The 10,160-nt window shown below is 54.8% G+C and overlaps 1 protein-coding gene across 1 annotated transcript; it reads right to left on the bottom strand.

The window, feature by feature from the left end:
• Positions 1-1,083: 1,083 nt before the first annotated feature.
• LOC106723165 (immunoglobulin lambda-1 light chain-like) lies at positions 1,084-4,951 on the bottom strand. The gene is made up of 4 exons (XM_025194562.1): positions 4,854-4,951; positions 4,269-4,607; positions 1,361-1,609; positions 1,084-1,148 (listed from the first exon to the last, which is right to left on the bottom strand). The coding sequence occupies exons 1-4, from the start codon at positions 4,939-4,941 to the stop codon at positions 1,084-1,086; spliced, it is 741 nt and encodes a 246-aa protein (XP_025050347.1). The 5' UTR covers positions 4,942-4,951.
• Between the last annotated feature and the right edge of the window lie 5,209 nt (positions 4,952-10,160).

Genomic DNA, 10,160 nt, shown 5'->3' with positions numbered 1-10,160 from the left:
CCTAGCATTAGTATATAGGCACTTGAGCCCTGCGACTGGTGCCTTTGCTGTCCCCCCTGCTCCGAGTCCCAAGGGGCCCCTTATTTCTTACCTTCTCGTTTCTTACCTGTGCCATAGTTCTGGCTGCCCCATGTCTTGCAGGTTATGCAAGGTTATGACCAGTGTGTCACTTGGTCATAGAAGGAGACGAGGTTGGTCAGGCAAGACCTCCCAGTAACAAAGCCATGTTGGCTGGCATTCAAAAGGTTGTCTTCCATTAGCCTGTTGCTGATGGATGTCTTGATGCTTTTCTCCAAGATCTCTACAGGGATGGACATCAGACTGATTGGTCTGTAATTCCCTGGATGCTCCATCCTTCCTTTCTTGAAGATTGGGATGACGTTGGCTCTTTTCCAGTCTTCCAGAACCTCACCCAAGCACCAAAAGTTTTCAGATATCTTTGCCATAGCATGCACTATGATGTCCAATAGCTCCTTCAAGACTCTCGAGTGCATTCCCACCGGGCACACTGACTTATGGATGTCTAGCCTTTCAAGGTGTTTCCTCACCTGATCTATGTCAACTGTGGGCCCATCTCCCACTACAGCAATGGTGTGGGCAGGGTGCCAGCCACTGCCCAGAGTACCAGCGCAATGGCACGTCCGCAACAGGGCAGGGCCAGGAGGAGGAGTCCAGGCAGAGCGAACCTCTAGCACCTGGGGGCCATGGCCCTGCCCTCGGAGGAAGGCTGAGTTGTTGCCCTGCTCTCAGAGCTATTTCTGCTCTTTGACAAGTGACAGCTGGAGTGAAATGCAGCCGCAGGATCCCCACACCCAGGCTCCCCTCCCAGGCCAGCGCCCTCCTCCCTGAGGGGCAGCCACAGGCCCTCACACTTTCTCCTCCTGATTGGACATTTCAGCCCAGTTGGAAGAGGGGCAGCAATGAGCAGTGGGCACCTGTGCAGAGCCCTCCACAACCCTGTGCCCCTGGCTGCCCTCGCCCCTCAGCCCAAGACCTCCTTCCCAAGACAACCTTGTCTTGAGATAGACATCTTGTGCCCTGGATCGGCATGAGCTGCATCTGCTTACTATCAAAAATGAGCCTTCAGGATCCTGTGCCAACACCCGGGTGCTGCGCAGCGTGTGCTAGATCACAGCTGAGCTCCGTGACTGCGGGGAGGACGGATGGGGCAAGTGCGTGACTGTGACCAGCCCCCGCCCTGCTGTGACGGGACAGGAGAGTCCCTGGCCTGTGGCTGAGCAGGAAGCAGCTGGTGCCGGGAGCAGCAGGACTGAGCAGAGCAGGGAGGGTTTTGCATGGGGCTGTAGCACTGTGGGAGGGCCACTATGACTATGTTCACAGTAATAGTCTCCGGCATCACCAGCTTCCACGTGGCTGATGGTAAAAGTGAAGTCAGTGCCAGACCCACTGCCACTGAACCGGTCGGGGATCCCAGAGGGGCAGCTGTTTGTGCTGTAGAGCAGGAGCTTAGGAGCCTGCCCTGGTTTCTGCTGGTACAAGTGCATATAGCTGCTGCTAACACTGGAGCTGGTTTTACACTGGATGGTGACTGTGTCTCCTACAGACACTGCCAGGGAGTCTGGAGTCACGAGGACGTCCCTGTTGGAGCCTGCATGTTGGAAACAATCAACATGAAAACAATGTCGGACAGATCAAACCCAATGATGATCACCAAAGTGAAATATTACTGCCATTTTAAAAAAAAAAGTCTCTCTCCATTTTGCTCCAGAGGATATATCTCTGCTCATTCTTTTAAACATCCCAAATGACCCTGGGCTGTTAACCCATGAATCCAGACTGTCTGTGTATCAAGTTATCGCTGTCACAATGTTAGCAGCAAACCAGTAATTTGAGCTGATCTGTCTTGCTGCCCTTAGTCTGCACCCAGAGCACGAGGAGCCAGAGGAGCTGAGTCTGCCACAGCATCTTGCTGCTTCTGCACCAACTGACGCGGAGCTGAGAGACACCAAGCATTAAACCGGCCCCTTTATAGCTGCTCCCCAGAGCAGGGTGCTGCCATAGGGGTGGAGGTATGCAAAACAACATTTTTTTTTTCAAAGCAGCAGCTCGATGGAAATATGCCTTCTCTGGGCCCCATGGCAGAGAGTTCAGGGAATGCCATTACAAGCAGAGCTGGCTCCCCCCAGGGATCAGGACCATGTGCAGGTCTCCTCTTCCTGGGCTCTGGCTCCTGTCTTTCTGAACAGTTCTTCACAGGGCTTTGTCATCCCATTGCACTCAGTAGGCTTAGTTTACATCTGCTTGGAAATCAACTCAGGTGCTGTCTGTGGACCATTGGAGCGCCCCGGCTCTGCCTCCCTGCTGACCATCTCTATCCTGCTGAGTGTTTCCCAGCTCAGAGGTTGTCACGGGGGCAAACTGGGAGTGAACACCGGGCTCCTTTTGAATGAGTGAAGAGCTCCCACGGCCGCAGGGTCAGGATGTCACCTGGGGGATTTCACTGTCTGCTCTCCAGTCCCTTCCACTGGCCCCCACTAAACACCAGTGTGGGAGGCTGGAAGCTCAGGCCATGCTGGAGTCCTGCCCTGCACTGTGTCACCCTGTGCCCAGTGTGGCAGGAGGAGAAGGGGACATAACACACGGCCAGTCTGACCTGGAGAAGGAGACCCGGCTCCAGACAGTGCGAAGATCCTCTGTGGAAATACCAGGACCACGCAGGTGGTTTTCCCAGGGGCAAGGGATAACCCCCTTTCTGGCATGGGGTAGTACCCACAGGGGTAATGTATATTTAACCTCCCACATTCATTTCCCTTGGGAAGATCTTGGCTTTACTCCCACTTTATGTAAATGGGAGATTCCTCCCTAGCTTGCTCCTGTGGCCACATGGCTGAAGGCAGGTGAAACTTGGGGGCATCCGAACCCCAACCCACCAGGCTTGAGCCTGCACTAGGATGCCTGCCAAATGATCTGGAAACATCTGAAGCCCCAGGTGAAGGTGGAGCATGTTTGCTGGTAGTAGGGCCACTTACAATTCTTGAATGACACGTGGACTTGGAATTGATTCGGCTGATTTGGCTTGGAAGACAAACACATTTTACATTTAAAAAAAAAAAAAAAAAGGATCCTCTGTCAGTGTTGGAGGCTGCCACTCACTCTGGGGCGGCAGGGATGCTCAGTGCCTCTTACTACATTTCTGATGCTGTCACTTCTGACCCCTTCATGTCCCCTCCTTGCTGTCTTCCCTCCTTGACAGCCAGGCACTGGTGTCTCACCCTTCATCCATCGATGGCAGTGATTCTCAACCCGAGCGCTGCAGCAGCCTGGGACACTGGGACAGCCTTTGAAAGGTATTTCTAGAGTCCAGAGTCCCCTGGAAGCAGCTCCCTGCCCTGGGCCTGGGAGGAGACCAGAACCACGACCGGGGTTGTCCCTTCTGGACTCTGGAGCAAGGGGGACGATGGCCCAAGGTCTACACCACGGACCTGGCAGCCAGGAGGGACATTGTGTGTGGCTGGGAGCAGGCTCCTGGGGGCGTTTGGAGGTTTGTGTGGGAACTTGGTAGCAACGAAAGAAAAAAGAGAAAAACTCTAAGATGGGGAGCGTTTCAATCCAAAATACAATCCAAAGAGAATTGAGGAGAAGGACACAGCTCTGAAGTGGAAAAAGAGAGGTTCAACATGCTGCCGAGGCGAGTGCAATGTGTGACGGGCCCTGGGATGCGGCGTCCATGCTTTATAAAGAAACAACGTTCCCAGATAACGCATCGATTGTGTCCTTACATCCCCGGGTCATTGCATATGTCTGTTGACAGGGAAAGATCTTCACAAGACAAGGCAGGCAGCTGAGCGCCACCTAAGAGACCACTGCTGGTGACATCAGGTGCTGGTACATGAGTGCGAAGGCTGCTCTGATGTGCTTTAATCACAGCTTGTTGGAGCAGACTAGATTACAAGAGTCTGCTGTAGCCTGGCAATTACCATGCTCCAGAAGCATCCCATGTGTCATCTATCAGCGTTCCCATGCTTCAAAATGGCAGCAGGGGTACTCGAGCCAAAGGCCGTTGAATGACCTTTAGCTCAAGCGCCCCACCACCATTTTGAAGCACAGGAGCACTGATACATGAGATGCTGCAGCGGTGTAATCAGAGCAGCTCTCAGAGCCACTCAGGGTATAAGAGGCTGTGTCGGAGTGGAAGAAGTGATGGGTGAAATGCATGAATGTGAGCAGCACCCGCCTCTGCTGTAACGGCTCAGCAGTCATTGGCCGATGCAGGAAGCAGCTGGTTTCAGGAGCCGTGGGACACGAACAGAGCAGGGAGGTTTTTGTACGGGGCTGTAGCACCGTGCGAGGGCTACCATAATACTGTTGACAGTAATAATCTCCAGCATCACCAGCTTCCACCCGGCTGATGGTGAGAGTGAAGTCGGTGCCAGACCCACTGCCACTGAACCGGTCAGGGATCCCAGAGGGGCGAGAGGAAACATCGTAGATGAGGAGCTTTGGAGCTTGTCCTGATTTCTGTTGGTACCAGGCCATGCTGCTGCTACCACTGTATTCGCTGGCTTTGCACTTGATGGTGACGGTGTCCCCTGCAGACACTGCCAGGGACTCTGGAGTCTGAGTCAGAGCAATGTCTCCACAGACACCTGAAAGAAAAGTAAAACAAATGTGTGCCCGTGCAAGTACCTGATGGTCAGAGGATCAACATCAGCTGCAGCAGGATTGTGAGACAGAGTCTGTTATAAATGCACTAACACTCAAGTATCTCCTATTGCTTCAGCCCCTGCTAGAAAGAGGCTGTGCTGGGTGGCTGGGCAGCCCATGGCTTGCGTCCCAGGCTGACAGGCCAGTGTTTGTCCTGCACATCCGCCTCCCCCAGGGCCTGCACTCACCCTGCACAAGGGCAGCTAGCAGCCAGAGCAGTGCGGGCTGTGCCAGCATCTTGGAGCTGGGGCCTGGCAGGTGAGGAGCAGTGCCCATGCAGTGTGACAGGGACAGTTATACCTCGGGGATAGGGGGGTGAGCCAGGCATGTGTCACTGTGCAAATGAGCACACTTATGCAAATATTCAAATACTCTCCCTCCCTGTTTACTAGGACAGGGCAGACCTGGCTGGCAGAGCAGCCTGCACTTCAGCAACTGCAGGACTCTGATGGTACCAGAGCCTTAGTTGTGTTGCCAGGCCTCGCTGTCTGCTTAGGGCACCCCCAGGAATCGGGGCTCATCCCAAACCTCTCCTGGGTGGAGGTAGGGGCCGGAGGAGAGCAGGACGGCTCGGTGCTGCTCTGTGCCCCGTGTGAGGGGAGCGCACCATGCTGCTGCAGCAGGCATCTTTCACAGCAGGACGCTTCCAGCCCTGCTCCAGTCCCGCTGACTGCAGAGCTGAGCCCTTGCCCCTGGGGTCCAGCAGGACCGAGGAGGCAGCTGGAGTGAGGAGGGCCCAAGCTTGTCCTGGTTGTGCTGGTGCCAGGCCAGACTGCGGGGGGAGGAGTCCTCCCTCGTGGCATGAAGGATCCTGGCTGCTCTGTGAGGCCAAGAGAGGACCCAGCGGCTCCTCAGCCTGGGAGCCAAGGGCTGGGTGTAGAGCAGGACTTGCCCAGGACCCTGCAGGTGTCTGTGAGGAGCAGGGAAATGAACCTGGTAGGGGAGACACCAGGATGATGGTTTGGGTCCAGGTGGTTTTACTGGTCTGGTGGAAGAGATGCCCTTCTTCTCAGCCTTGAATGACTTGGGGTAGCTGAAGGTGAAGACCTGTCCCTTGTACTGCAGGCAGACCCCCCTCACACAAGGGTCTTGTAGAGTCTCCCAGTGGGAGGATCTGGGCTACACATTGTACGGTGTTATGGGATTGCTCTTGGGCTTTCCCCTAGTTTGCTCCTTTGTCCTTTTGGCTAGAGGCAAGCGAGACCGGAGGGCATCTGAACCCCAGGCCCCTGGGCTTGCATGTAGGATGCCTGCCATGCATTTAGGAGTGTCTGAAGCCCCAGGCTGAAGAGGGAGGTGGGATGCTTGCTGGGGGTAATGCCACACAGACTTGAACGAGTGAGTTCTGCCCACTCAAAAGAATTTGGAACAGATTTGGTTGGAGACGTGAAATTAAAAAAAAAGCAGGGAACCGACCTTGCTGACAGCAGGGTTAGTGCCCAGCAACTGGCTGGAAACCTCATGGGCTCCTTGGAGAAGATAAGGCAGTCAGAGGAGAGAGACGTGGATGCTGTGGGGGATGGATGAACATGTAGTGTGTAAGAGGCCTAGGACATAAAGGCTGAGAGCTGTGACTGAGTGAGAGAGCTGAGGGGTGGATGCAAGAATGTGACCAGCACCTAGGTGTGCTGTAACGGGGCGGCAGGGAGTCACCAGCCTGCAACTGTGCAGGAAGCAGCTGGTGCCGGGAACAGCAGGACTGAGCAGAGCAGGGAGGGTTTTGTACAGGGCTGTAGCACTGTGGGAAGCCCGCCAGTACCCTGATGACAGTAATAATCTCCAGCATCATCAGCTTGAACCCGGCTGATGGTGAAAATGTAGTCATCACTGCCAGACACGGTGCCACTGAACAGGTCAGGGATCTTGGAGGGGCAGACCTTTGTGTAGTAGAGAAGGAGCTTAGGAGCCTGTCCTGGTTTCATCTGGTACAAGTGCATGTAGCTGCTAACACTGGAACTGGCTTTGCACTTGATGGTGACTGTGCCTCCTGGGGACACGGCCAGGGACTCTGGGGTCTGAGTGATGAGGAAGTCCCCACTGGAACCTGATGGGGGAAATAATGCAAAGAAGGTTGCACAGTGATGATGCGAGCACTGACCAGCCTTTTTTAATCTATAATTTTCTTCTAAGAATCTTAGTTGTATTTATACAACGGGAGACAAAGAATGGCATCAGGAGTCTTCCTTATTCCATGTTGAACAGAATCAGCCTCTGGACCTTGGAAACTACTGGCAGCTGGGACCTGCTTCCTCCCTGCTGCTGCCCTTACCCTTTGCCCAGAGCACGAGGAGCCAGAGGAGCTGAGTCTGCCACAGCATCTTGCTGCTTCTGCACCGGCTGACATGGAGCTGAGAGACACCAAGTGTTAAACCAGCCCCTTTATAGCTGCTCCCCAGAGCAGGGCGCAGTCACTGGGTTGGCCGTATGCAAAACAGGAGCTCTGTGTCAATGTGTCTTCCCTAGGGCCCAGGGCAGAGGCTGCAGGGATAGGGCTAGCGACAGCCCTGTGCTATGAGAGCAGCATCGTTTCCTGGCAGCAGTTGCTGTGCACCAGATCAGGACAGAAGATGGCACCGATATCTTGTACTTCTGACTGGCTGGGGAAATACCAACGTGGTTTTCTGTCCAGTGCAATGCAGACAGCCCCCTTAGGAGAGTCTGCAATAGCCCCCCATTGGAGGATCTTGGCTACAGGCCTATTTTCTGGAGATGGAGGATTTCTCCTTAGCTTGCTCCTTTAGCTTTTGGGCAGAGGGCAGGTGAGATTTTGGGGCAACTGAACCCCAAGACCTATGTGACTTGGGGCCTGCATGTAGGATGCCTGCCATCGATTTGGGAGTGTCTGAGCCCCCAGACTGAAGAGTGTGGGAGGAAAATTACATGCTGGTGGTAGCACCACAGAGACCTAATCACCGAGCTCTGCCTGGTTGATGGCATTTGGAGCTGATTTGACTAATTTGGCCTGAGACACTACATTAAAAAACAAAACAAAAACCCTCCCATACCAGCTATGCAAGGGCAGCATAGGACCCCTGCCCCTCAGCTCCTCTGTGATCAGTGCACTTTGTTCCTCAGCTAAATGTGTCCAACTGGAATCAGACAAGGTCCTTAGGGGCTGTCCCCACTCTTTTGCGCCCAGGCCTCCTCCCACTGAGGCCCAGGGTAGCTTGTCACCCCTGGTGCATTTCTGATCTGGGCTGACTTTGGAAACCTTCTTCCCCCTCCTTGCTCTTACCCCTCCACTGACCCTCAGGCCTGTGCCAGGGCCCAGATCACTGCAGAGCCCTTCTGCATGGGCACCTTTCAGCCCTGCTTTCTGCTTTCTCTGCCTCAGGGTGTCCCCTTCCCAGCACCCACCTCCTCGCCTTTCCCCTTCTGCACCTGGCCCCAAAATTAGCTAAATCATTTCCAGACTCCATCAGCTGAGCAGAGGTCAGTCGCTCGGGTCCTTGTGGGGTTACCACCGGCAAGTATCTGACCTCCCAGATTCTCCAGCTTGGGGCTTCACATACTCCCAAACACATGGCAGGCATCCTACATGCGAGCCCCAAGCCCAGACCTCTTGGCATTTAGATGCTTCCAAGTCTGACCTACCTTACCCAAAGGCCAAAGGAGCCACCTGAGGAAACCCCCCATCTGCATAAAATAAAGTGTGTAGCTGAGATCCTCCCATGGGGACCTCTGGTAGACTCTCATAAGGGATTTCCAGGGGACGGATGGAGCAGAAGGACCTGCATTCCTGGCAAATGCTGTGTTCACTGGGTGTTGTGGTGGGAGCAAGCAGCAGATGAGGAAAATGTTCTTGTGAGAGCCCTGGATGCCAGCACACTTCAACATCGGGGCAGTGGTGAGAGGGACAGGGCTGTTGTCAGCACAGCCGGCAGTGCTCACGCAGCAAGTACAGCAGGGAGGTTTGTGTCCTGGTCTGTGTCCTGTGAGAGCAGAGCTACAGGCCTGAGACAGGAGTCATCTCATGCATCTCCCTCCTGCATGGTACTGGTGAGGAGCGTGTAACCAGTGCCAGACCCACTGCCTCCAAACTGGGACCCCAGAGGCCAGGGGGAGCCTCAATAGATGAGACATTGAGGAGCTTGTCCAGGTTTGTGCTGGTCCCAGGACGCAGCAGAGCTGCGGAGCCTTGAACTGTCCTTGCAGCTGATGGAAACTTTTTGTCCTGGAGACGCAGGGAGGGATTGTGGGGTCGGGGTCACGGAGACCTGCCTGGAGGAGCTGCAGTCTCACCTGAGGGAGATCCCTGCAGGTGAATGGCCATGGCAGTGAGCAGAGCTGGGGTTTGTACAGGATTGACACTGGTCTGTCCAGTAACGGTGTTAACACCCCCGCGCTACCAGCATCGCCTCTAAAGCTGCAACTGTGACCCATCCCTGAATTAACACCTCAGCTGGCTTCAGCCTGCAGATTTACCCAAAGCAGCTGGGTCCTGATGCTGGGAGGCCAGATCCCTCCTGCCCTGACTCTTACCCAGGATCTACAGGGCTGGAACAAGAGTAGCTGGATCTGAGCCATCATCTTGAGTCTTGGGAGCTGCCTGGTGCTGCTCGAAACACCCTAAGTGTTTGATAGCTGGCAGAGAGGGGAGCTCCTGTACAAACAGCCCATGTGTGCAGGGTCCTGGACTCCCTGAACTGAGCACAGCTGTAGGAGCAGCTTCTTCGGCCCCCACTCAGTGTCCTCGGGGGATGGGATGGTCTGTGGCTGAGGCACAGGAGTCGTGGGATTCAGTCTTGGCTCTGCTGCTGTTTTGGCCCCACACCCAGTAATATTTGTGCAATGATCTGCATGAGCAAGGGCTACAGGATCAGACCCTGGGTGCACAGTCCTGCCCCAGTGAACATTTGTGGTAAAAACCCATTGATCTCAGTGGCAGTGGAGACGACCCAAAGCTCTCAGTGCCGGGTTGGCCGGGGCAGTTTCTCTACAGTCCCACAGCATTTGCCCTGCTCTGCACCTGCATGAAGCCGGTTTCATCCCCTTCTCTTCCATGGACTGGCCCTGGTGCCCTGGAAGTGCTGTCATAGACTCCAACCAGCCGTGAATCCCTCCCTGTCTCCCGGTGCCATGCAGCGCTTAGGGTGAAACAATGAAGATCTCCCAGCAGCATCTGTCACAGCCCAGAGACTGAAGTCAGCAGAGCAGAGAGGTTTTTGCATGGGGCTGTATCACCGTGTGAGGGAAGCTAGTACCCTGCTGACAGTAATAATCTCCAGCATCTTCACTCTGAACCCCGCTGATCGTGAGGGCGTAGTCAGTGTAGCCGCTCCCAGTCTGACGGCCACTGAACCGGGACGGGACACCAGAGGCAAGACTGGTGCCGCTATATATAAGAAGTTTAGGAGCTTGGCCTGGTTTCTGTTGGTACCAGGAGAGAGCATTGCCTGTGCTGGAGCTGGCTTTGCAGCTGATGGTGACGGTGTCTCCTGGAGACACTGCCAGGGATGCTGGAGTCTGAGTCATCACAATGTCTCCGCTGGAGC

Source organism: Alligator sinensis, unplaced genomic scaffold (assembly GCF_000455745.1).
Source record: "Alligator sinensis unplaced genomic scaffold, ASM45574v1 scaffold1484_1, whole genome shotgun sequence".
Lineage (NCBI taxonomy): Eukaryota > Metazoa > Chordata > Crocodylia > Alligatoridae > Alligator > Alligator sinensis.
This window is presented reverse-complemented; position numbering and strand designations above follow the sequence as displayed.